Source organism: Anomaloglossus baeobatrachus, chromosome 1 (genome assembly GCF_048569485.1).
Source record: "Anomaloglossus baeobatrachus isolate aAnoBae1 chromosome 1, aAnoBae1.hap1, whole genome shotgun sequence".
In the NCBI taxonomy this organism is placed as follows: Eukaryota; Metazoa; Chordata; class Amphibia; order Anura; family Aromobatidae; genus Anomaloglossus; species Anomaloglossus baeobatrachus.
In genome coordinates, this window is record NC_134353.1 from 134,146,999 (window position 1) to 134,174,909 (window position 27,911).

The following is a 27,911-nucleotide window of genomic DNA, read 5'->3' on the forward strand; positions in this document are numbered from 1 at the left end:
TATTCAGAGAATATTACTTATTCAGGGGTCACAATAATTTTGTATATATATATATATATATATATATATATATATATATATATATATATATATATATATATATATATATATATATATATATATATATATATATATATATATATATATATATATATATATATATATATATATATATATCACATTATATGTGATCACATGTGGAAGAGGTACAAGGACTGTGCACCGAGACCATGGAAATACCATGGAGAGAGTTTCACAAAATCTACAGTGTGTGATATGACAAGTATCTTCTGAGGATTTACTTGGAAAGAAAGACTCTGGACACAAGAACACAAATACTGCATAGTTTTATAAAATAATAATCCTCACAAAGACGACCATGTCGCAGATTCCCCACAGATGCATCTCTCAGAAATCCATTCACATGTATTCGGAGTAGCAGTATACAAATCATTCTTCAGCTCAATACTAAAGTTAGTTTTTAAAAAAAAAAAAAAACAAAAACAAAAAAAACCCATAATATATATCTTTATACATAGTGCAATATGGTTCTCGTAACAAAAAAAAAAAAAAAACACGGATTCATTCCACACTGATTACAGCGAGAAGCGATTCTCATCTGGCAGGCATCCACAATAGTCCAGAAATTCACACCAACGCCATATGTGCAAAAAGAGCAAAAACTCCAGCAGTGATCAGGGTCAGGACTGGACGTCTTTTAAGGAAGCTCCAGGCGGTTAGTCATTTGGTCTGGTCTCTAGAAAAATACGTCAGAATATGCTGGATTTTCAGGAGACGTTCCTTTAATGATCTCATTGATAGAACTGAGAGCTGATACCTGGGATCCACAGGTAACACGGCCAGGAGCCACCAGCACCACGCTGGGCCACTGGGAGAGATCTGAAATCACAAAGGGTTATTAGATTTAGTTACAAAGTAATACTCAATGTTTATAGGCAAAAACAACTTTGCATCTAGATAATTACTGGGTCTAACCACTGCCAGATTATGCATGTAACCCTATGGACTTAGATCAGGTTCAGACGAGTGTATCACAGCCACATTTGTCCACCCGTATGAAGCACGCAAGTCTCAGTCCAACCAGGGGGTTCTGGCTGTCCAAAAAGCAACATGGCTGCATCGTCTAACGCCACAATCCGTGGAGAAACACAAAGTTTTTGCAGCAATTTTGGAAAACATAGCAAAATGATCCATTTTTGCTGCAATTGTAGCAAAACTCATCCCAGGAGCGTAATGTGTACCTGGAAGGTTCAACAGACAAGTTAATAGTCGCTATATTGCTGCTAGACTGTATCCGTACACCGCGGTCGGGCAGGGACCTGCATTACTAATGTAAACACCAATGGACCTGTATTACTTTAGCACTAGTTTCAGTTGTTTTGAAGTTTCATACTGCAAAAACAGTTCGGGTACACTGGTGTCTAAAGACCCCGTGTATACATACCCTCAGAAGAGTCAACCTGCTGACTGCCCAAATACAAAGAGGTAATGGCAGACACCATCAGTAAAGCAAAATAAAAAAGGGGCTGGGTACTCATCTCACAACAAATGGCATTATGGGATATAAATGATCTATAGCGACTGTACAACTTGTGGAGAAAGGCTGAACGCAACACATCTGTGTCCATTATAACCTAGGTAACAACTAAAAATAATTATATAAACCTTTGCCTGTAAACCATTGAATCTCATCCAACATTTACTTGTAATTATGTGTTAGGGACAGTTCTCCCCAAGAAAAAAAAAAAAAAAAAAAGTATACCATATAGGGATCACCAAACAATATTGAAAAAGTGACTAGCTTTATTGATATAACAACGTGGACAAGTCTTGGCTCAAGGAGCAGCAGGAGCACACAAAACAGACAACTTAACAGAGAGGCATAAATCCCCAACACACCGACCTCTAAGGCTCTGTGCGCACTGGGAAATGGAATTTTCTTGAGAAAATTCCGCATCCTCTCAAAGATTACCGCACCCGCGGTAAAAAACCGCGGGAAACCGCACCCGAAAACCGCATGCGGTTTGCCGCGGCTTTACCGCGGTATTATTCGCGGTATTGCCGCGGTTTTGCCGCGTGCGGGTTGGGATGTGCTTTATTGCATTCAATGCAATAAAGCACATTGAAGAAAAAAAAAAAAACACATTTAATTCTGATAGTAGATAGACAGAAGAATAGATAGAGGGATAGATAGATAGACAGACAGAGGGATAGATAGATAGATGACAGATCGCTACATTTCCCACGGTCGGCAGTGAGTTCACATTACCGGCCGTGGGAAATGACCGATAATTACCTCTGCTGTCTGCTGCATTCAGCCTGTGTCTGTGACAGTCGCGGCTGGATGGAAGCAGTGCAGGACGCCGGAGCTGTGGATGTCGGAGCGGTGGATTACGCCGGAGCTTTGTTTGGGGGGGTTAATAAAATGGTGAACGAGGCTTGTTTGTTTTATTTAAAATAAAGGATTTTTCTGTGTGTGTGTTTTTTTCACTTTACTTACGGGTTGATCATGTCAGCTGTCACATAGACGCTGCCATGATCAAGCCTGGGGTTAATGGCGGTGGTCCCCCATCACCATTAACCCCTTGTATTACCTTGTCACCACTGCTACACGGTGGCAAGAAGAGCCGAGGACACGCCGGCAGTGCCGCATAATGGATGCGACAGTGCCGGGGCAGCTGCGGCTGATATTCTCGGCTGCCGGAGGGGGAGTGAGGCGGGGGACATTACCCCTGCCCCTCTCCCTCCCCAGCCTGAGAATACCGGGCCGCCGCTGTGTGCTTACCTCGGCTGGACGGTGAATATGCAGCGGAGCCCACGTTCTTTGTTTTCTATATTTCCGTTTTCTTTCTATGTGTGTTCTATGTGTCTGTGTCTATGTGATCTATGTCTGATGTGTGTTCTGTGTCTGATGTGTGTGTTTACTCTGCACGACTTCCTGTTCCTGTAATGACATCACTTCCCTGCAAAACCGCAAGCAAGTGATGTACATTACCGGAGGTAAACCGCAAAATACCGCAGGGAATAACGCAGGAAAACGCAGTGAACCGCACAGAATTTGCTGCCTGCGTTATTCCCTGCGGGATTTCATGATTAACATTGAGTCAATGGAGTGAAATCCCGCAGCGATGTGCGGAAAAGAAGTGACATGCACTTGTTTTTGCTGCGGGATTCCCGCAGCAAAACATGCAGCTGTCAAATTCCGCCCAGTGCGCACAGGATTTTTTTTCTCCATAGGATTTGCTGGTGATTCACTGCAGAGATGTTATGAACATTTTCTGCAGCGAAACATGCAGCAAATCCGCGGCAAAATCCGCGAAAAATCCGGTAAGTGCGCACATAGCCTAATAGTGTATTACAACAATATAGCGTACCTCATATCTAGAAATACAAGTAAAAAATCGTTGGGGATTTATGCCTTGAGCCAGGACTTGTCCACGTTGTTATATCAATAAAACTTGTCACTTTTTCAATATTGTTTGGTGATCCCTCTATGGTATACACCTTTTTTGTTTCTAAATGTTTCCAATTTGTGTACCAGGAGATCCCAATGGGTGGTGCCCTTCTCATGTTGATAACTGGACACAGTTCTCCCCTGTTGCATCCCTGTCCTTGATGCAAGCTCAGACACTGCTGGCAGGTAATGGCTGTGATATACAGCCAGCATCTGCCTCAAACATCAGCGGGGGAAGCAGAGCTCTGTATGGTACAGTTAAAGGGAACCGGTCATCAGAAATTTAGCTATAAGGGTATGTGCGCACGTTGCTTTTTACCTGCTTTTTTGCTGCTTTTTCTTCTGCGCTGTTTAATGCCAAAATGGATGTGTTCTTCTATTCAAGCAAAGTCTATGGGAATTTGGGTTTCTTGTTCACACTGTGTTGTTCAAAATGCAGCCTTTTTGTGGCAGAACTTTGGTCAAAAACTCAGCTTTTCAAAGAAGCAACATGTCAATTGTTTTTGCCATTTGGGTTTTGCACTGCAAAGGTGAGTTTTTGACCAAAGTTCTGCCACAAAAAGGCAGCATTTTGAACAATAGTGTGAACAAGAACCCAAATTCCCATAGACTTTGCTTGAATAGAAGAACACATCCATTTTGGCATTAAACAGCGCAGAAGAAAAAGCAGCAAAAAAGCAGGTAAACAGCAACGTGCGCACATACCCTAAAGCTAAAAGTTCCCCCCTCTGCAGCTCCTGGGCTGCATTCTAGGAAGCTTCCTATAGTTTCTGTGGCAACTTTTATACCAAAATAAAACACTTTGTAAACTGGTACCTTTTCTTATGCAAATTTCTTAAATCGTCCATGGGGGCGGGCTGCCTGGGGTCCGTTGCTGTTCCTCCTGCAGATTTACGCCGCCCCCGAACGCTGAATTTCAAAGCTCAGGACGCCGCCCCTGGGTGCCCGTGGTCCCGCGCATGCGCTGTTCCACTGTAGCGGTGCCGTGCACTGTGTGCACGTGTGACCGCTGGTGACGCTTTGCGCAGCCACGAGGTTATGGGCGGCGCTGTTAGTGTCATCAGCAAGTGCCGCCCATAACCTCGTGACCGCACTTTCCCCTATTACTCCAGCGTTATGCGCAAGCGCTCGCTGGCCTGATGCCCAGACGTCACCTCCTTCCCATCCTGCTCAGCAGCAGGAAATAGATGACGTTACAGATGACAATGTGTGACTGATTTTACATGTTTTTTTTTTACTGTGTACGTCGCTCTGATGCTCGCCGCGTCTCCCCGTAACCTAAGCTCTCCTGCTCCGTCCGCTCCTCGCATCTATTTCCTGCAAAAAACAAGTCCTCATAAGATTAGGTGAATGGAATAATAGTCATGGTTCTTGGAAAAAGGTGGGGCTAAAAAGAAAAGCCCAGAAAAAAGAAAAAAAAAAATTCAACTTATTGTGCAAAAAGAAAGTCCTAATGCAGCTTTACCTACAAAACAAGGACAGCCTGATTTTTTTTTTTAACACCTTAGTGACAGCCAATTTTGACCTTCAAGGTGGAAACACATCTATGCGAGTAAAATCGGTCCGACTGGGCTGAAAAAAACTTGGCTGATTTTAGTTCACGTTAGGTCCGAGTGCAACGCAAGTGCGATGCTTTTTCTGAATAAATTAAACGATTTTACTAGCGTGTGTAATGCATGTGTAATGCATATTTTTTACTATGTCATCTGCCATTCAGCTCAGCTACATGGCTGCTGACAGCAGACACAGACAGAGCCGCACTGTCAGAATGAACTCGGGTGAACTTCACTCGACTTCATTGTCATGCTGCGGCTCTGTCTGTGTCGCGTCCTGATTAGCGGTCACCAGTGAAGGACTCACCGGTGACCGCTAATCCCCTGAGTGACTGAAGTTGGCAGCCCTCTCTCATACTCACCGATCCCAGATCTCCGGCGCGGCGCTGCACGGCATTCACACTGCTGCGGCGGCTTTTACCATTTTGAAAAAGCCGGCCGCTCATTAAACAATCTCGTATTCCCTGCTTTCCCCGCTTTCCCCGCCCACAGGCGCCTATGATTGGTTGCAGTGAGACACGCCCCCACGCTGAGTGACAGGTGTCTCACTGCAACCAATCACAGCAGCCGGTGGGCGGGTCTATACTGTGCAGTGAAATAAATAATTAAAAAAACGGCGTGCGGTCCCCCCAATTTTAATACCAGCCAGATAAAGCCATACGGCTGAAGGCTGGTATTCTCAGGATGGGGAGCTCCACGTTATGCGGAGTCCCCCAGCCTAACAATATCAGTCAGCAGCCGCCCAGAATTGCCGCATACATTATATGCGACAGTTCTGGGACTGTACCCGGCTCTTCCCGATTTGCCCTGGTGAGTTAGCAAATCGGGGTAATAAGGAGTTAATGGCAGCCCATAGCTGCCACTAAATCCTAGATTAAATCATGTCAGGCGTCTATGAGACACCTTCCATGATTAATCTGTAAATTACAGTAAATAAAACACACACACACCTGAAAAAATCAATTAGAAATAAAAAACACAAAACAAATTCCCTCATTACCAATTTAATAAACCCCAAAAAGCCCTCCATGTCCGGCGTAATCCACGGACCTCCAGCGTCGCTTCCAGCATGAAGGTGACAGGAGCGGCAGCAGACACCGCCGCTCCTGTCACCTCCACGCAGCAACTGAGGTGAGTAGCGCGATCAGCTGCGGTCACTGGATCCAGCGGTGGCCGCGATTGACCTCAGTGACAGCAGCTGATTGCGCTACTCACCTCAGTTGCTGCGTGGAGGTGACAGGAGCGGCGATGTATTCTGCTGCTCCTGTCACCTGCATGCAGCTGAGCTGGAAGCGACGCTGGAGGTCCGTGGATTACGCCGGACATGGACGGCTTTTTGGGGCTTATTAAATTGGTAATGAGGGAATTTGTTTGTGTTTTTTATTTCTAATAAATGATTTTCAAGTGTGTGTGTTTATTTACTGTAATTTACAGATTAATCATGGAAGGTATCTCGGGGAGACGCCTGACATGATTAATCTAGGATTTAGTGGCAGCTATGGGCTGCCATTAACTCCTTATTACCCCGATTTGCCAACGCACCAGGGCAAATCGGGAAGAGCCGGGTACAGTCCCAGAACTGTCGCATATAATGTATGCGGCAATTCTGGGCGGCTGCTGACTGATATTGTTAGGCTGGGGGGCTCCCCATAACGTGGAGCTCACCATCCTGAGAATACCAGCCTTCAGCCGTATGGCTTTATCTGGCTAGTTTTAAAATTGGGGGGACCGCACGCTGGTTTTTTTTAATTATTTCTTTCACTGCACAGTATAGACACGCCCACCGGCTCCCGTGATTGGGTGCAGTGAGACACCTGTCACTCAGCGTGGGGGCGTGTCTCACTGCAACCAATCATAGGCGCCTGTAGGCGGGGAAAGCAGGGAATACGAGATTGTTTAATGAGCGGCCGGCTTTTTCAAAATAGTAAAAGCCGCCGGAGCAGTGAGAATGCCGGGCAGCGCCGCGCCGGGGATCGGTGAGTATGAGAGAGGAGGGGAAAATGACCGACAGACTGTGAGAGAGGGACAGAGATAGTGACGGACCGACAAAATAGAGACCGAGAGGGAGAGACCGACTGATAGAGAATAGTGATTGACAGACATTGGGAGACATCACTCGTTTCTAGTGTTTTAGGAAACATGCGAGAAATGTATTTAGAAAATCGGATGTCACTAGGATGGTGTGAGTGCCTGAGTGCCGTCCCGTGATATCCGATTATTTACACGCTCCCATAGACTTGCAATGGAGAAACTCGCAGTAGAAACTCGCAAAAAAGCAGCATGCTGCGATTTTTTTCTCGGTCCGATTTGGACAAAAAAAAAAAAAAAAAAAACGCAAATACGAGCTGAATCATTCACCAACATGTGTCCGATTCCAATGCGAGTTTCTCGCATTGCTCTACTGCGAGAAACTCGCAAGTGAGAAGCAGCCCTAAGCCGTATTTTAGAAATCTGACCAGTCACACTTTATGAAGTGATAACTCTTGGACGCTTCAATGGATCACGGTGATTTTGAGATTGTTTTTGGCGACATATTTTACTTCATGATAGCGATAAATTTGGCAAAAATTTTGTAGCATCCACGCCACGCTCTTTCTGGAGAATTACAAGTATGACAGTTTAGTGCCCATACATTGTACACCTGTATTTTTTAGTGTCCGCATACATCGTGCCCAGCTTCTGGAGACATGCACTCCGTAAATTAAGTGCGCTCTCCCCACTATAATAATACCCCACACATGTGGCGGCTTACTGCAGTGTAGGCACATGGGGACTCAGGAGGGGAGCATTTCGATCTGGGAGCACAGACGCCACTGGATTTTATTTGGGGGGTGGGATCTGTCTCTCTTCCTAGAGTCTGGCAAGTTAGGTCCCTCCTGGGAAGGGGTATCTGCATTTTTTTGAGGGGTAAACTTTCCTCCAACTGTGTATCCCCAAGAATAAGCCCCATCGCATTTTCCAAAGAAAAGAAAAGAAAACGGAAAACAAAAGAAAACAAAAGAAAAAAAAAAAAAAAAGGTTGGCGTCACAACTTTACAAGAGCCATAGCATTAACATTTTTGAGGAGCTGTGTGCAAACTTCTTTTTTTTTGCACCCTGAAGTGATTTTTTATTGATATTTTGGGTGAGAATGAACATACCGTATTTTTCGCTTTATAAGACGCAGTTTTCCTCCCAAAAATTTGGGAGGAAAATGGGGGGTGCGTCTTATAAAGCAGTACCTGGGGGGGTCCTGTCTGAGGCGATCGGGCGGCCGGGTGCCTGTGGCTGCATGCAAGCGGCCGGGTACCTGTGCTTGCGTGTGGTGGCAGCCGGGTACCCGTGGCTGTGTGCGGGCGGCAGCCGGGTGCTGTGTGGGGTCGGCAGCCGCCATCACACAGCACCTGGCTGCCGCCCGCACACAGCCACGGGTACCCGGCTGCCACTGCACGCAAGCACAGGTACCCGGCGGCTTGCACGCAGGGTGGGCGGGCAGCCTGCTGGCTGCCACTCTCTGCGTGCGAGGTGGGCGGCTGTGCAGCAAGTTACCAGGTGTCCGCGGTCCCACTTTCAAATGATGGCGCCGGTGGAGCTCTTGGATGAGAGCTCCATCTGCGCACACGCTGCTCCGGGAGTTAGCGCGTGCGCAGATTGAGCCCTTCGATGAGAGCTCCATCTGCGCATGCGTCGCTCTGGGCGCCATTACTTGAACGGGACCGCGGACACACTGGGAAAACACCGCATCCGTCTGCTCCACCACTGAGCAGTCGCCGCCGCTGCCACCACTGAGCAGTCCCCGCCGCTCCCACCACTGAACCGGGACCGCGGACACTCACTGCACCGGCCTGCTGCACAGCTCACCCGCCGCCGCCACCACTGCCCCCCTCGGCTCCTGCCACCATGGACGCCATCGCGTCTGCAACCACGGATGCCACGGCACCTGCAACCACGGACCCCGCTGACACTGACCTGCCGCGCCTGCCAGCACAACCTGTGCCTCCTGTGACCCCGCTTCACCACCACTGCCCCCCTCCGGTAAGAGAACACCGGAGTATAAGACGGACCCCATTTTTCTTTTTTTTTTACCTTTTTTTGTGTCTAAATTTGGGGTGCGTCTTATAATCCGGTGTGTCTTATAAAGCGAAAAATACGGTATATATTTTGGGTGAAAAAAATATGTATATGTATTATATATACACAGTATATACAATGTCTTGATGTCCTGATAGTCTGTTGCTGAGTCCAACAAAGTGCAATTCTGGTGTTATGATTTTTTTTCTCTCATTATGCCATGTAACGATTGGATATTTCTGAACGCAGTAATACCAAATGTGATTTTTTTTATTTTCAAATGGGGCAAAAGGGCAATTTTAACTTTTTTTTTTCCTTTACTAGTCTGTAGGAGGCTGAGTTTCAAACATCCGATTGCTTCTGCAATGCAGAAGCAGTTCTCTGTAGAAAAAAAAAAAAACCAAAAAAAACCAAAAACCAAGATCTCCTATGAATGCGGCTCACTATCGGCGTTCACAGAAATTAGTAGACTAGTACAGGTAAAGGTGCAGGCTCTGCGTACAAGCCTACATCGAAGGTAGGGACACGTCCCATGATGTACATAGGCGTTAACATTAGAAGTCCCAGAAATTTCTAGCTCCCCCCTGAATCCCGAAAGAGGGTCAAATGACATACAATAAACTGAATAGCACTAACTAGAAACTAAAATGGCTAAACTCAATGGAAAACAACAACCTCCTGTGGTGCGACAGTAATGGCCTTAATTACAGAACAAAAAAGACGGTGATTATAGGATGTTAGCTAAAACCCTTCAGGTCATTCCACCCATCTCTGGGTTCCAAAGGTAGAAATGTTAAATGACCACTCTCTGGGACTTCATGTTAATATTGGTTGTTTAAGGATATGCAATCAATTTATTTCCCTTAACACTACAGCTAGGTTTAAATTTCTTCTGCCTTTTCCCCAAAAGCCATAAAACCCTCAAGTTTCAAATGGAAAATATTTATTTTTTTTGCTGGTCAAGTTGTACTTTTGAATGACACCACTTTACTATACCATGTACTGGAAAATAATAAGTTCCAAGTAATGTGAAAAGGCAAAAACAACCCCCCCCTCCTCCCACCCACCCCAAAAAAACCCCAACAAAAAACAAACACAAGGCTGCAATTATAGCATTGTTTTTTGTTGTAATGTGCGTTTTATATTTGACGAAGTCTTACAAAATTGTAAAATTTCTCTCTAGAATAAATTTATCTATAGCCATATAATTTTTTTTCTCTTCACACTTTACTGGGGAAATAAAAAAGGGAATTTTGTTTACTTACTGTAAATTCCTTTTCTTCTAGCTCCTATTGGGAGACCCAGACAATTGGGTGTATAGCTTCTGCCTCCGGAGGCCACACAAAGTATTTCACTTTAAAAAGTGTAACCCCTCCCCTCTGCCTATACACCCTCCCGTGGATCACGGGCTCCTCAGTTTTGGTGCAAAAGCAGGAAGGAGAAAACTTATGAATTGGTCTAGGGTAAATTCAATCCGAAGGATGTTCGGAGAACTGAACCATGAACCAAAAGAACAATTCAACATGAACAACATGTGTACACAAAAGAACAACCAGCCCGAAGGGAAACAGGGGCGGGTGCTGGGTCTCCCAATAGGAGCTAGAAGAAAAGGAATTTACGGTAAGTAAACAAAATTCCCTTCTTTGTCGCTCCATTGGGAGACCCAGAAAATTGGGACGTCCAAGAGCAGTCCCTGGGTGGGTAAAAGAATAACTCAATAAAAAGAGCCGAAACGGCCCCCTCTTACAGGTGGGCAACCGCCGCCTGAAGGACTCGCCTACCTAGACTGGCGTCTGCCGAAGCATAGGTATGCACTTGATAGTGTTTCGTGAAAGTGTGCAGACTAGACCACGTCGCTGCCTGACACACCTGCTGAGCCGTAGCCCGGTGCCGCAATGCCCAGGACGCACCCACGGCTCTGGTAGAATGGGCTTTCAGCCCTGAAGGAAGCGGAAGCCCAGAAGAACGGGAGGCTTCGAGAATCGGTTCCTTGATCCACCGAGCCAAGGTTGACTTGGAAGCCTGCGAACCCTTACGCTGGCCAGCGACAAGGACAAAGAGCGCATCTGAACGACGCAGGGGCGCCGTGCGAGACACGTAGAGCCGGAGTGCTCTCACCAGATCCAAAGAGTGCAAATCCTTTTCACATTGGTGAATTGGATTAGGGCAAAATGAAGGCAAGGAGATATCCTGATTGAGATGAAAAGGAGATACCACCTTAGGGAGAAATTCCGGGACCGGACGCAGAACCACCTTATCCTGGTGAAACACCAGGAAGGGGGCTTTGCATGACAGCGCTGCAAGCTCAGACACTCTCCGGAGTGATGTAACTGCCACTAGAAAGACCACCTTTTGCGAAAGACGTGATAAAGAGACATCCCGCAGCGGCTCGAAAGGTGGTTTCTGAAGAGCCCTTAGAACCCTGTTAAGATCCCAGGGTTCCAGCGGACGCTTGTAAGGTGGGACTATGTGGCAAACTCCCTGCAGGAACGTGCGGACCTGCGGAAGCCTGGCTAGACGCTTTTGAAAAAATACGGAGAGCGCCGATACTTGGCCCTTGAGAGAGCCGAGTGACAAACCCTTGTCCATTCCGGATTGAAGGAATGAAAGAAAAGTGGGTAATGCAAACGGCCATGGAGGAAAACCGTTATCAGAGCACCAGGATAAGAAGATTTGCCAAGACCTGTAATAGATCTTGGCGGACGTTGGCTTCCTGGCCTGTCTCATGGTGGCAATGACATCCTGAGATAACCCTGAAGACGCTAGGAGCCAGGACTCAATGGCCACACAGTCAGGTTGAGGGCCACAGAATTCAGATGGAAAAATGGCCCTTGTGACAGCAAGTCTGGGCGGTCGGGAAGCGCCCACGGTTGACCCACCGTGAGATGCCACAGATCCGGGTCCCACGACCGCCTCGGCCAGTCTGGAGCGATGAGAATGGCGCGACGGCAGTCGGACCTGATCTTGCGTAACACTCTGGGCAGCATCGCCAGAGGAGGAAACACATAAGGCAGTCGAAACTGCGACCAGTCCTGAACTAACGCGTCCACCGCCAGAGCTCTGTGATCCTGAGACCGTGCCATGAATGCCGGGACTTTGTTGTTGTGCCGTGACGCCATGAGATCGACGTCCGGCGTTCCCCAGCGGCGACAGATCTCTCGAAACACTTCTGGGTGCAGAGACCATTCCCCCGCATCCATGCCCTGACGACTGAGAAAATCTGCTTCCCAGTTTTCTACGCCCGGGATGTGAACTGCGGAGATGGTGGAGGCTGTGGCTTCCACCCACTGCAGAATCCGCCGGACTTCCTGGAAGGCTTGACGGCTGCGAGTGCCGCCTTGGTGGTTGATGTATGCGACGGCAGTGGCGTTGTCCGACTGGATACGGATCTGCCTGCCCTCCAGCCACCGATGAAAAGCCAATAGGGCTAGATACACTGCCCTTATCTCCAGAACATTGATCTGAAGGGAAGACTATCGGAGTCCAGGTTCCCTGAGCCCTGTGGTGGAGAAAAACCGCTCCCCACCCTGACAGGCTCGCGTCCGTGGTGACCACAGCCCAGGTTGGGGGTAGGAAGGATTTTCCCTGCGATAGAGAATTGGGAAGGAGCCACCACTGAAGTGACGTCTTGGTTGCAAGGGAAAGAGACGTTCCTGTCGAGGGAAGCCGACCTCCTGTCCCATTTGCGGAGAATGTCCCATTGGAGTGGCCGTAGATTGAATTGCGCGAACGGCACTGCCTCCATCGCTGCCACCATCTTCCCCAGGAAGTGCATGAGGCGCCTTAAGGGGTGTGACTGACTCCGAAGAAGTGATTGCACCCCTGCCTGCAGAGAAAGCTGTTTGTCCCGCGGTAGCTTGACTACCGCTGACTGTATGAAACTCCATACCGAGGTAAGTCAGTGATTGGGTCGGTGTCAACTTGGATTTCGGGAAGTTGATGATCCACCCGAACTGCTGGAGAGTCGCCAGAGCGACGGTAAGGCTGTGTTGACACGCCACCCGAGAAGGGGCCCTGACTAGGAGATCGTCTAAGTAGGGAATCACCGAGTGGCCCTGAGAGTGTAGGACCGCCACGACGGATGCCATGACTTTGGTGAAAACCCGTGGGGCTGTCGCCAGGCCGAAAGGCAATGCTACGAACTGAAGGTGTTCGTCCCCGATGGCGAAACGCAAGAAGCGTTTATGTTCGGGTGCGATCGGCATGTGGAGATAAGCATCCTTGATGTCGATCGATGCTAGGAAGTCCTTGTGACATCGAGGCGATGACCGAGCGGAGAGATTCCATCCGAAACAGTCTGGTTCTCACGTGTCTGTTGAGCAGCTTGAGGTCCAGAATGGGACGGAATGATCCGTCCTTTTTTGGCACCACGAACAAGTTGGAGTAAAAGCCGCGACCACGTTCCTGAAGGGGAACGGGGGTCACAACTCCTTCTGTCTTCAGAGCGTCCACTGCCTGAAAAAGTGCGTCGGCCTGAGCGGGGGGCGGAGAGGTTCTGAAGAAACGAGCCGCAGGACGGGAGCTGAACTCTATCCTGTAACCGTGAGACAGAATGTCCCTCACCTATCGGTCTTGAACATGTGGCCACCAGGCGTCGCCAAAGCGGGAGAGCCTGCCACCGACCAAGGATGCGGTTAGGGGATGCCGAGAGTCATGAGGAGGCCGCCTTGGAGGCAGTGCCTCCTGCGGCCTTTTGGGGGCGTGACTTGGACCGCCACGCATAGGAGTTCCTCTGGCCTTTCTCCTGCCTGCTGGACGAAGAGGATTGGGGCTTGGCGGAGGGACGAAAGGACCGAAACCTCGATTGTATTTTCCGTTGCTGAGGTCTCTTAGGTTTGGACTGGGGTAAGGAGGAGTCCTTTCCCTTGGATTCCTTAATAATCTCATCCAATCGTTCGCCAAACAATTGGTCGCCAGAAAACGGCAAACCGGTTAAGAACCTCTTGGAGGCAGAGTCTGCCTTCCATTCGCGCAGCCACATGGCCCTGCGGACTGCCACAGAGTTAGCGGATGCCACAGCTGTACGGCTAGCAGAGTCTAGGACTGCGTTCATGGCGTAGGAAGAAAAAGCTGACGCTTGAGAAGTCAAAGACGCAACTTGCGGAGCAGAATTACGTGTGACAGCATTAATCTCAGCCAGACAAGCTGAGATAGCTTGGAGTGCCCACACGGCTGCAAAGGCCGGTGCAAAAGACGCGCCCGTGGCCTCATAGATGGACTTCACCAGGAGCTCTGCCTGTCAGTGGCATCCTTTAGCGATGAGCCATCTGCAACCGATACCACAGATCTAGCCGCCAGTCTAGAGACTGGAGGATCCACCTTGGGACATTGAGCCCAACCCTTAACGACTTCAGAGGGGAAGGGGTAACGCGTGTCAGTGAGGCGCTTAGTAAAGCGCTTGTCCGGAACCGCTCTGGGCTTCTGGACAGCATCTCTGAAGTTAGAGTGATCGAAAAACGCACTACGTGTACGTTTGGGGAACCGAAACTGGTGTTTCTCCTGCTGAGACACCGACTCCTCCACAGTAGGAGGCGGGGGAGAGAGATCCAACACCTGGTTGATGGACGAGATAAGATCCTTCACTAATGCGTCCCCCTCAGGTGTATCAAGGTTAAGGGCGACGTCAGGGTCAGAACCCTGAGCTGCGACGTCCGCCTCGTCCTCCAGAGAGTCCTCAAGCTGGGAACCCGAGCAGCGTGAAGAAGTCGGGGAAGATTCCCAGCGAGCCCGCTTAGCCTGGCTAGGACTGTGGTCCTGGCAGGAGTCCTCCGCGTGGGACCTAGGGCCCAACCTGGGAGCGCGCTGCGGCTCGGACCGAGAGGGGCCTGGAGGCGACGATCCAACAGGGGCCGGGGCCTGTGTAAGGACCGGTCTGGACTGCAAAGCTTCTAGCAGCTTGGCAGACCATTTGTCCATAGACTGAGCCATGGATTGTGAAAGTGACTCAGAGAGTTTCTCAGCAAAAGAGGCGAACTCTGTCCCTGCCGCCTGGACAGGGGGATCTACATGAGCCGAGGGGCCCACTAGTGACCGAGGCTCCGGCTGAGCAAGCGAAACAGGGGTCGAGCATTGCTCACAGTGAGGGTAGGTGGAACCCGCAGGTAACATAGCCCCACAAGAGGTACAGGCCGCAAAAAAACCCTGTGCCTTAACAGCTTTGCTCCTTGTGGACAACATGCTGTTGTCTCCTAGGAGAATGATCACTGAGAGTATATGGGCAAAAAAGGGTATACAGCCCGACCGAACAGAAATATATATATAAATACGTATCTATTCCGGCTCCCTAGGGGGGACCAGCACCAGGTGACCGGTGTGGCTTACCGACCGCTAACAAGTGGAGTGTGTGTGTCCTCCAGATTCCCAGCCTTAGGTCCCCCGGAGCGGCAGAGCTGTTCCTGAGAATCCTCCACCGGCAGAATGCCTAACAAATGGCTGCCGGAGCTCTCAGGGGAGGAGTGGAGCCGTAGGCGGCGCCAGGAAAGTGCGGGAATCTGGGGTCCCCACAGTGATCAGTGAGGGGGGAGGAAACATGCAGGATGCTCCAGCCCTCACATCCGACGTCAGGTCGGCAGTCCCACCCTTACCCCTGACAGGCAGGCCCGGGGGCGGGATTTTTGCGACTAGGCCGCGATGAAGCCGGGGACTAAATTTGAGACCGCGCCCGACAAGCAGGCACGGTCGGCGCGGAAGTCCGCCGGTCTTCTCAATTCAGCAGCTGCCGCAGCGTCCGGGAAGAAGGTGCGCTCCTGCACAGTCCCCAATGGGGACACAGAGTACCTTAGAGTTGCAGGGCCCGGTCCCTGAGGTTGAATAGACTCCGGTCCGGCAGATTCCCACAGAGGCTGCGGAGGGAGCACGGTCCCAGCAAATGGATGACCGTTCAGGATCCCACTTCTCCCAGAGCCGCTAAGGGATGGTGAAGGAGACGGCATGAGGCTCCGGCCTTTGTACCCACAATGGGTACCTCAACCTTAACAACACCGCCGACGTAGAGGGGTGAGAAGGGAACATACCGGGGGCCCCTCTTTTCTTCCAACCGACATAACTAATATGAGAATGCATGAGTGGATGTGTGCCTTCTTCCACACAAAGCATAAAACTGAGGAGCCCGTGATCCATGGGAGGGTGTATAGGCAGAGGGGAGGGGTTACACTTTTTAAAGTGTAATACTTTGTGTGGCCTCCGGAGGCAGAAGCTATACACCCAATTGTCTGGGTCTCCCAATGGAGCGACAAAGAAAATAAAAAAAATATCAGTTTGATTTTTATTGAAGGGCACTTTTAAGTCCCCTTAGGGGAGTTGAACCAGTGATTGTCTGATCATTTGTTCTATAGCCTGCAATATAACTGTAATACAATAGGATATAGCTAAAAAGTGGTTCTTCTATGGCAGAGTACCCACAGGGGCTTTGAAAAGGCCAACGTCAGCCTTATCAATTCATTGGCACCTTGTAAATGCATTACAGGGGTATCTGCTGGGTGCCCAGAATGATGCACCCCTGGGTACTGTGCACATTAAACCCACTGTTAGAAAAGGACAGCTGCATATAAGTGGTTAACAGCAGGGATTGCTAGTTGTACAGGCAGACGCCAGCTGTGTAAACACAGCCAGCACTTGCTGGATATAATAAAGGCTCAGCTTCTGAGCCCAACCACCACATCAGACATGCACCATACATGTTCAAAGGATGTTATAAAAAGGGATAAAGCAATGAAATCAAGAACAGCTCTTCAAGGACACGGTGGTGCAAGCAATGCAGGCTTTCATAGGTTTACCCCGCACATTCCTGCATCACTTAAGTATTTATGATATAAGGTAATGGTGAGTGGTGAGTTGCTGTACTCAGTTTAACGTGAAAGCTTTTATCTGAATGCATGTGTAGTGATCATATATTTTATCTAGATACAGCAGACATGTACCTGTATATTGTCCTCCCTCTCTGGCATGGAGCCAAAATGATGAAGAATTTGGCTCCGAAACCTGTATCTGAGGTTCTGAAACCAGTCACAAGCCTGAGTGTAGACGGCATCATGAAGTTCTGCCAGCTGCTGGAGTTCTTCTTCTTCAACCTATACATAAAATTAGGGTTAACATGAAAAATGAGAATTTCTGTCTCTCCATATGCACAAAGTAAAAAAAAAAATCAATGCTTTACAGTGTGAGAAAAGCAAAAAGAAGCTTACCTGAGTGTCCGTCAAGTACTCAATGTCAGCGGTGGAGTAACCATCTCTCATGCCTCGATTCACAACCTGAAACCTTTTGCCTCCAACTGTATCAACCACGGAGCGACCATCAGGGAGGAAGTGTACGTTCCGAATCTGCAGCATGCAACCATAATCTGCAAAACTAAGAGGAATATGGTGCGTGACAATCTGCGCTGATGGTAAAGTGGTCCATACATGGGTGGAGGGCAGTGTTAAACGGCACATATCGGTTTTAGGGCTGGTCTACTGTGTATGTTGATCCCTGATTATTACGGATAGGTAGTGCAGTTTTTCTACAGATTTTCACCCATTGTAATGCAGTATATTACCACATTGGATACATTTCACAGTGTGTAGGTAAATGCTGCTGCACGTGGCTGGAGTGAATGTGTCCTCACTGACTAAAGCCAGAGTCACACCTCAGTGTTTGTGGGCCAAGTACTGACTGCGATGCACAGACCGGCCATGGGTCTCCTGACTTGAGCAGCCCCATACATGCCTAGGCTTGTGTCGAGTTTGGGTTAGGAGGATCATGGGCAGCCCATCCATCACAATTCCTACTTTGAATGCCAAACACAAAAATGGCAAAACTGGGCTAATGGCCATGAATGCAATTATAGCAAAAATATTATGCATTTCTTAAGTTTTGCCTGTCTGGATGTGTACAGAGACTACTGCTCGTTTTTCAATATTACCTCTTTTCGGTGTCACTGATGCACATGCCGAATTGCTTTGTACCGGTCTCCATACATCTCCGAATCATAAGTCGGTATCGTGGTTCAAACACATGAAGAGGACAAGGCACGGTAGGATAGGCCATAGTGCAAACAAACATAGGCACGTTTTTTGTTAAGCTAATTTAGAGAAGAAAAAAAAAAAAATAATGTGAGGAATATATTTAATATCTGACAAGGTGACGTATTCATATAGCATAATCAGTCATGTTAAATGGAGGCACTAGGGACCTCCACAACATCCATCGTGTGCAGCAGTGCGAGGGTCTCCGCCCCAGCAGCAGTGCGAGGGTCTCCTCCCCAGCTATGTTGCTGCACAGCAAAGTCGCGGTCGGTGGTACAAAAGCTGTCACGTGAAAGGATCGGCAGCTCCGTAGGATAAAAACTACAGAAGCTGTAGCATGTCTGTAAAGGGAGGGAACACGGGCTAGCAGGATCTTGGAAGAAGCATGCCCGAGATTCTCAAGTCAGACGGCCCTTGCCATTCAAGATCCCTCTGGCTGCTTCTCTAAAAATCAGGCAGAGTACTCAAAAAGCGCTCTCCCATAGCATTAATGGACCTATGGGAGGCAGCATCTGCTTTCTCTGGGCAGTCACCCTGGCCCCAGCGGCCATACCGTAAGGACAATCCCCTCTTTCTCCTGAAACACTGGCCATAGACAGAGCAGCTCCAGGATGAGATCTGGCGACCCAACAGTCAAGATGATACCAGCAAGCGGACGCCTTCTTTTTGCCCCTGCCACACAGGTAGCAACATATATACATGTTTGGCCCTCCACATATAGATTCTAGAGTGATCACCAAACTGATTATTTTTGCCGGGATAAATACTGCTATACACCCACCTAGGGCTCTCATAGCTTTCCTGCCTACTATCACCGGTGGCGTTCGCCCTGTGCATTTTACCATGTAACCTGGAGGTTTTATTACCCGCTGCCAATACAGTGGAGAATTTTAGTACTTAAAAAAACAAAAAACTATTTATACACCTTAACAGTGAAATTGCAATATCAAAAAGGAAAAAGGTCAAGTAATTATGGTAATCATAAGATGGATATATTTGATAAAGGGATGTCCGTTCTTAGGCTACCAGTCTGAGGTTATTCTAGGTCTTTCTATGGGACTGCAGACTTTTGAATCCTCACACTGCGCACAGCGAGGATTCTCCATGGCCGGAGCCAGGCAGCCATGTGACCACAATTATGTGATTTACACCAGTGGTCACAAGCTGACCAGACAGGCACGGCCTCACTCAATGCAGTGTATTGTGAGAGGCTGGATACAGTCTAGTCTACATGTTACTGGAAGTATGCAAATCGCACAGCAGACATCACATGACAGTTTGCGCCCGGCACCGGAGAATCCTCAGAGCGCGTGAGGTCAGGATTTGCAAATCTGCAGTCACAACGAGACAACAGTCTTGTTGCTTAAGGCCGGACAACACCTTTCAAAATATAAAAAAAATTCTATATAATTATTAAGAACACTTTTCAAAACATCTCGATTTCTCGGATGTGAACAGAATGACAAAAGCGCTCACGTTTTTTTGTGGAAGGGATATAGGCCGAGGATTAGTGCCAAAAAGCTAATGTCAACGGAAAATGGAGGGCTAAAAAGTACCGTCACACTAAGCGACGCTCCAGCGATCCCACCAACCTGACAGGGATCGCTGGAGAGTCGCTACAACGGGTTGCTGGTGAGCTGTCACACAGGCAGATCTCACCAGCAACCAGTGTCCAGCCACCAGCGACGTGTGGAAGCGATGCTGCGCTTGGTAACTAAGGTAAATATCGGGTAACCAACCCGATATTTACCTTGGTTACCAGCGCACACCGCTTAGCGCTGGCTCCCTACACTCCTAGCCAGCCAGAGTACACATCGGGTTAATTACCCGATGTGTAGTCTGGCTATGTGTGCAGGGAGCAGGCACTGACAGCGTAAGAGCGGCGGACGCTGGTAACTAAGGTAAATATCGGGTAACCAAGGAAAGGGCTTCTTTGTTACCCGATGTTTACCGTGGTTACCACCGTCCGCAGAAGCCGGCTCCCTGCACATTCAGTTGTTGCTCTGTCGCTGACACACACAGCGATGTGTGCTTCACAGCGGGAGAGCAACAACTAAAAAATGGTCCAGGACATTCAGCAACAACCAGCGACCTCACAGCAGGGGCCAGGTTGTTGCTGGAGGTCACACACAGCAACAATCGCTAGCAAGTCGTGCCTCAGCAGCGATGTTGCTAGCGATGTTGCTTAGCGAGACGTGGCCTTAAGACTACCTAACATCAGGGGGTACAATTTTGCCTGTACCTTAAGACATGTAGTCGATTGGACTAGACGAACAAGTAGATATTCTAACTGGGATATAGAGGCTGAATTTTGTAAGCCTTGGGACCTGAGTTCAATCCTACATACCTCCATTCCAAATTTGCCGCCCATTATTAAACACTCACTGATGACTTGGAAGGCAGTTAGGAAAAAGTTCGGGTTAGCCTGGAACATCTCCAAATTCCTTAATACACGGGCTTGTCCTGACTTTCCACAGGGAAGGGGAAATGATCTCTTTAAAGAGTGGAGGGAAAGAAGGGAATTTTGTTTACTTACCGTAAATTCCTTTTCTTCTAGCTCCAATTGGGAGACCCAGACAGTGGGTGTATAGCTACTGCCTCTGGAGGCCGCACAAAGAACTACACTTAAAAGTGTAAGGCCCCTCCCCTTCTGGCTATACACCCTCCCGTAGGAGTACGGATTCCTCAGTTTTAGTACCAAAGCAAGAAGGAGGAAAGCCAATAACAGTTTCAAAAACAAATTCAATCCGATAACAAGATCGGAGAACTTAAGAAACAACATGAACAACATGTGCACCCGAAAAACGAAACCCTAAGAACAAATAGGGCGGGTGCTGGGTCTCCCAATTGGAGCTAGAAGAAAAGGAATTTACGGTAAGTAAACAAAATTCCCTTCTTCTTTTTCGCTCCTAATTGGGAGACCCAGACAGTGGGACGTCCAAAAGCAGTCCCTGGGTGGGTAAAAAGATACCACATGAACGGGCTGTCAGACAGCCTCTTCCTACAGGTGGGCCACCGCCGCCTGAAGGACCTGTCTACCTAGGCTGGCATCTGCCGAAGCGGAGGTATGCACTTGATAGTGTTTGGTAAACGTGTGCAGACTCGACCAGGTAGCCGCCTGGCACACCTGCTGAGCCGTAGCCTGATGCCGCAATGCCCAGGACGCACCCACGGCTCTGGTAGAATGGGCCTTCAGTCCAGATGGAATCGGAAGCCCAGCCGAACGGTATGTGTGAAGAATTGGTTCCTTGATCCACCGCGCCAGGGTGGATTTGGAAGCTTGCGATCCCTTATGCTGACCAGCGACTAGGACAAAGAGCGCATCAGAACGGCGTAGAGACGCCGTGCGAGAAATGTAAATCCTGAGTGCTCTCACCAGGTCCAACAGATGTAAACCTTTTTCAAATTGGTGAACTGGATGCGGACACAAAGATGGCAAAGTGATATCCTGATTGAGATGAAAGGAAGAAACCACCTTGGGAGAAAACTCTGGAATTGGACGCAGTACTACCTTGTCTTGGTGAAACACCAGGAAGGGAGATTTGCAAGATAACGCCGCTAGCTCGGACACTCTTCGAAGAGACGTGACCGCCACAAGAAAAACTACTTTTTGTGAAAGCCGAGAAAGGGAAACCTCTTTCAAAGGCTCGAAAGGCGGCTTCTGGAGAGCAATGAGAACCTTGTTTAGATCCCAGGGTTCCAATGGCCGTCTGTAAGGAGGAACGATATGACAAACTCCTTGGAGAAACGTGCGTACTTTAGAAAGCCGTGCCAAGCGCTTCTGAAAGAATACGGATAGCGCGGAGACTTGACCCTTAAGAGAGCTAAGCGACAAACCTTTTTCCAACCCAGACTGCAGGAAGGAAAGAAAAATTGGCAATGCAAATGGCCAGGGAGAAAACCCTTGAGCCAAGCACCAAGCTAAGAATATCTTCCACGTCCTGTGATAGATCTTAGCTGAGGATGGTTTTCTAGCCTGTCTCATTGTGGCAACAACTTCATGAGATAAACCTGAGGCCGCTAGGATCCAGGACTCAATGGCCACACAGTCAGGTTCAGGGCCGCAGAATTCAGATGGAAAAACGGCCCTTGAGACAGCAAATCTGGACGGTCTGGTAGTGCCCACGGTTGGCCTACCGTGAGATGCCACAGATCCGGGTACCACGACCTTCTTGGCCAGTCTGGAGCGACGAGAATGGCTCGATGGCAGTCGGACCTGATTTTCCGGAGAACTCTGGGTAACAATGCTAGAGGTGGGAACACATAGGGGAGTCGGAATTGCGACCAATCCTGAACCAAGGCGTCTGCCGCCAGCGCTCGGTGATCGTGAGACCGTGCCATGAAAACTGGGACCTTGTTGTTGTGCCGTGACGCCATCAGATCGACGTCCGGCGTCCCCCAGCGGCAACAGATCTGCTGAAACATGTCCGGGTGAAGGGACCATTCTCCTGCGTCCATGCCCTGGCGACTGAGAAAGTCTGCTTCCCAGTTTTCCACGCCTGGGATGTGAACTGCGGATATGGTGGACGCTTTGCTTTCCACCCACGTCAAAATTCGCCGGACTTCCTGAAAGGCTTGGCGACTGCGTGTTCCCCCTTGGTGGTTGATGTACGCCACCGCCGTGGAATTGTCCGACTGAATCCGAATCTGCTTGCCTTCCAGCCATTGTTGGAAGGCTCGCAGAGCAAGATAGATTGCTCTGATTTCCAGAACATTGATCTGCAGGGTGGACTCTTCCTGAGTCCACGTCCCCTGAGCCCTGTGGTGGAGAAACACCGCTCCCCACCCTGATAGGCTCGCATCCGTCGTGACCACTGCCCAGGACGGGGGAAGGAACGACTTTCCCTGTGACAATGAGGTGGGGAGAAGCCACCAACGCAGAGAGTCCTTGGCAGTCTGAGAGAGGGAGACAGTCCTGTCGAGGGACGTCGATTTCCCATCCCATTGGCGTAGAATGTCCCATTGTAGAGGGCGCAGATGAAACTGCGCGAACGGGACCGCCTCCATTGCTGCTACCATCTTTCCTAGGAAATGCATGAGGCGCCTCAGTGAGTGCGACTGGCTCTGAAGGAGAGATTGCACTCCTGTCCGTAGCGAACACTGCTTGTCCAGTGGAAGCTTCACTATCGCTGAGAGAGTATGAAACTCCATGCCAAGATAAGTCAGAGATTGGGTCGGGGTTAGATGAGACTTTGGAAAGTTGATAATCCACCCGAAACTCTGGAGAGTGTCTAGTGCCACCTTCAGACTGTGTTGGCATGCCTCTTGAGAGGGTGCCTTTATAAGCAGGTCGTCTAGATACGGGATGACCGAGTGACCTTGCGAGTGCAGAACAGCTACTACTGCTGCCATGACCTTGGTGAAGACCCGGGGGGCTGTTGCCAGACCGAAAGGTAACGCTACGAACTGCAGGTGTTCGTCGTGTATGACGAAGCGTAGGAAACGCTGATGCTCTGGCGCAATCGGCACGTGGAGATACGCATCTTTGATATCTATTGATGCTAGAAAATCTCCTTGAGACATTGAGGCTATGACGGAGCGTAGGGATTCCATCCGGAACCTCCTGACTTTTACGTGTCTGTTGAGCAACTTTAGATCCAGGACGGGTCGATACGATCCGTCCTTTTTTGGGACCACAAACAGATTGGAGTAAAAACCGTGACCTTGTTCCTGAAGAGGGACGGAGGTCACCACTCCTTCCGCCTTTAGAGCGGCCACCGCCTGCAACAGAGCATCGGCTCGGTCTGGTGGTGGAGAAGTTCTGAAGAAACGAGTTGGCGGACGAGAACTGAACTCTATCCTGTACCCGTGAGACAGAATATCCCTCACCCAACGGTCTTTGACGCGTGACAGCCAAATGTCGCCAAAGTGGGAAAGCCTCCCACCGACCGAGGGTGTGGGAATCGGAGACTGCAAGTCAGGAGGACGCCGTCTTGGCAACGGTTCCTCCGGCTGTCCTTTTTGGGCGTGACTGAGACCTCCAAGAATCTGAGCGTCTCTGGTCTTTTTGAGTCTTTTTTGACGAGGCGAATTGGGACCTGCCCGGTCCTCGAAAGGACCGATAACCAGACTGACCCTTCCTCTGTTGGGGTTTGTTTTGTCTGTGTTGCGGTAAGGATGAGTCCTTACCCTTGGAGTGTTTGATGATTTCATCCAAACGCTCTCCAAACAATCGGTCACGAGAAAAAGGCAAATTGGTTAAGCACTTCTTGGAATGAGAATCTGCCTTCCAATGTCTCAACCACAGGGCCCTACGCAAAACAACGGAGTTGGCTGACGCCACTGCCGTGCGGCTTGTAGCGTCAAGAACAGCATTAATCGCGTACGACGCGAATGCCGCCATTTGCGAGGTCAATGGTGCTACCTGCGGGGCAAATGCACGTGTGACTGAGTCGACTTGCACAAGCCCGGCTGAGATAGCTTGGAGTGCCCATACGGCAGCAAAAGATGGCGCTAACGACGCTCCAATCGCTTCATAGATGGATTTCAGCCAGAGCTCCATCTGCCTGTCAGTGGCATCTTTAAGTGCCGCTCCATCTTCAACTGCAACCAAGGATCTAGCTGCAAGCCTGGAAATTGGAGGATCCACTTTTGGACACTGGGTCCAACCCTTGACCACCTCAGGGGGAAAAGGATAGCGTGTATCTTTAAGCCGTTTAGAAAAACGCCTTTCCGGATAAGCGTGGGGTTTCTGGATTGCGTCTCTAAAGTCAGCGTGGTCCAGAAAAGTGCTTAATGTACGCTTAGGATATCTGAAATGGATTCTCTCGTGCTGCGAAGCTGACTCCTCTACAAGAGGAGCTGGTGGGGAAATATTTAACATCTTATTGATGGACGCTATAAGATCATTAACTATGGCGTCACCATCTGGTGTATCTAGATTGAGAGCGGTCCCAGGATCAGAATCCTGATCAGTTACGTCCGCCTCATCACTCAGATTCATCTCGCTGGGATCCTGACCATTGAGATGAATGTGAAGGCCCCTCATAGCGAGCCCGCTTAGGTTGCCTGGGGCCATCGTCCGAGTCAGAGTCTTCACCCTGAGGTGTATGTGCCCGTCCCGGAGCTTGGAGGTAATTCAGCTGAGGGGGACCAGGGGGCAATGATTGCACAGTGTCCGTGGCCTGAAGTACAGGCCTAGCTCGCAATGCGTCAAGAATTTGTGACATAGTGAGAGACATTCTGTCAGCAAAAGCTGTAAACTCAGTTCCTGTCACCTGGACAGCATTCACAGGTGGTACACCCTGGGTCACGTCCAGCAGAGGTCCCGACTGTGCAAGTGCCGCAGGGGCCGAGCACTGCACACAATGGGGGTCAGTGGAGCCTGCCGGTAGAAAAGTCCCACATGCGGTACAGGAAGCATATAATGTCTGTGCCTTGGCACCCTTGCGTTTTGTGGACGACATGCTGTTGGCTCTCTGCAATGTGAGAGAGTCTATAGCCAAAGGGCGACCAGCGCTATGCAGTACAAAGTATTTGCAGGAACAAAATACTAAGATTACTACTGGCACAAGAGGGGGTGAGCCCTGAGGGCTGCTTACCGCCCGCTGAATAGCGGGTAAGAGGCGCAGAATTCCTTGTCTGGGTCTCCCCGGCTCCCCTCTGCAGCTCAGCGTGTCAGCAGGAATGGCTGCCGGCGTCTGTGGAGAGGGGCAGTCCGTGGGAGTTCCCAAACAAAAGTGCGGGAAACAGTGTCCCCTCTGTGCCTATTGTGAGGGCTGGAGTATGTAAAAACGACTCCAGCCCTCAGCGCTGATGCACTGACCAGCGTCCCGCCCCTCTCCTGACTGGCAGGTCTGGGGGCGGGAACGAACGGAACTAGGCCGCAAAAGCCGGGGACTCGAGTTATCAGCGCGGCCGCCGTAAAAGCGCGGCCCGCGCTGAAGTCCCCGGCGCACCACAAGTGCCAGCCGCGCCGCAGTCCCAGCGGCCGGCGCGACCGTTTCCCAAAAGTGTGCCTGCTTCAGCGAAGCTGAATGAGGCCATGGCACAAGCGCCGCAGCGCTGATGTCCCCGGCGCACTACAACACCCAGCATGCTGCGGTGTGAGCGCCAAATGCACGGGGACACAGAGTACCTTGAGGAAGCAGGGCCATGTCCCTGATGTACTCCGCTCCATCCAGCATCTTCTCCAGGGGCTGTAGATGGAGCACGGTCTCAGTGCCTGGAGACCAGTAAATCCCACTTCACCCAGAGCCCTGTAAAAAGGGATGGGGAAGGAATCAGCATGTGGGCTCCAGCCGCCGTACCCGCAATGGGTACCTCAACCTTACAAACACCTCCGACATACAGTGGGGTGAGAAGGGAGCATGCTGGGAGCCCTGTATGGGCCCTCTTTTCTTCCATCCGACATAGTCAGCAGCAGCTGCTGACTAAAAACAATGGAGCTATGCGTGCGTGTCTGACCTCCTTCGCACAAAGCTAAAACTGAGGAATCCGTACTCCTACGGGAGGGTGTATAGCCAGAAGGGGAGGGGCCTTACACTTTTAAGTGTAGTTCTTTGTGCGGCCTCCAGAGGCAGTAGCTATACACCCACTGTCTGGGTCTCCCAATTAGGAGCGAAAAAGAAAAGGGATTTAACTCTAAAAAACCTGATGCATGATACAGAACGGAGATGGATACCGTGTGAGGAGTTGAGAGCAAAGTATGACTTGCGCCCATTCCAGACTCTCCAGTTTGAACAGGTGAAACAAGGGATAATGAAGAAACTATACAACATAAATAACGAATATGAGGCAAATCAGATGGATGCGCTCATATTAAGGGACATCCATGCCAGAATCATACCATATTAAGTCTTTATGGAAGTATGAGAGAAGTGTTAGTTCCTAAGATACGAGGAAGAATGTTGGAAGGGTGGGGCAAGGCGGTTGGGAGATCAAGAGGTGGCGGAGAAGATTTTGAATGGTTGGATGGTGATGAGAAAGAAGAAGAAGATTGTGAATGAGAACTAGAGATATCCTGAATTGGGTCATACATAGAGCTATCTATGGATTTAATATACTGAATGCAAGACATCCAGATAAGATGATGAGTTGTCCAAATTGTGGTACGGAAAAAACAGATCTATATCATGGGATATGGCAGTGCGAAAGGATTGAAAGATTTTGGAAACAAGTCCAAGGGGTAGTGAGGAAATTCTGGAATAGAAATGTAGAGTTAGATCCAATGGTCTGGTTATTTCACCATCAGCATCGGGAGGAGGGAGAGAAAGGGGGAGATTGAATCTTTTCCATGATATAGCAATGATAAGTAAAAGGGCTATTCTTCAGAAGTGGCTGGTGAAGGAAATACCAACAAAAGAAGAACTTGTTAATCAATTGAAAAAAACAAAACGCTCATGTTGGAGAAGGTGATGGTGGAGAGGTGTAAAGAAAGGATGACAGCAAAATGTTTCAGTAAATGGAGAAAGTTCATAAGCGTTATATGTTCTAGAGAAGAAATACAAATAATGTCCACATTTGTGTCTACGGAATGGTAGAAGGAAGATCTGTCAGGGTCCCTGTGCGAGCTGAAAGTATAGCTGGCCAAATTCTGGGTCGTGTCGCATGGAGAGGGGAGGGATAGTGTTTATAAGTAATGTTTGTAACAAGTTATGAAGGAATGCTGAAGGGGGGTAGCGGAGACTGAATAATGGAAATATACACTGACGAAGAAGGGAAGGAGCAAATTTGATGACCGTGACAAATATTTGATTGATAAATTGTAGACTATGTTATTTGCCATTTTGATTTGTTGACCCTTATTTTCTTCATTCTGTACCCTATTTTACCATTACAAGAAAAGAAATAAAAATTTGGTTTAAAAAAAAAAAAATCTCGATTTATGCA

General features: G+C 49.1%; 1 protein-coding gene across 1 annotated transcript in view; it reads right to left on the bottom strand.

Moving 5' to 3' along the window:
- Positions 1 to 330: 330 nt before the first annotated feature.
- Positions 331 to 27,911, bottom strand: part of LONRF1 (LON peptidase N-terminal domain and ring finger 1) — a 136,419-nt gene continuing 108,838 nt past the window's right edge. Inside the window, exons 9-12 of the mRNA XM_075335405.1 lie at positions 17,978 to 18,136; positions 17,262 to 17,424; positions 16,998 to 17,147; positions 331 to 900 (exon numbers count right to left, since the gene is read on the bottom strand). Of these exons, the coding sequence (XP_075191520.1) occupies positions 742 to 900; positions 16,998 to 17,147; positions 17,262 to 17,424; positions 17,978 to 18,136 (631 nt within the window). The 3' untranslated portion in view covers positions 331 to 741. The remainder of the gene's footprint in view (positions 901 to 16,997; positions 17,148 to 17,261; positions 17,425 to 17,977; positions 18,137 to 27,911) is intronic.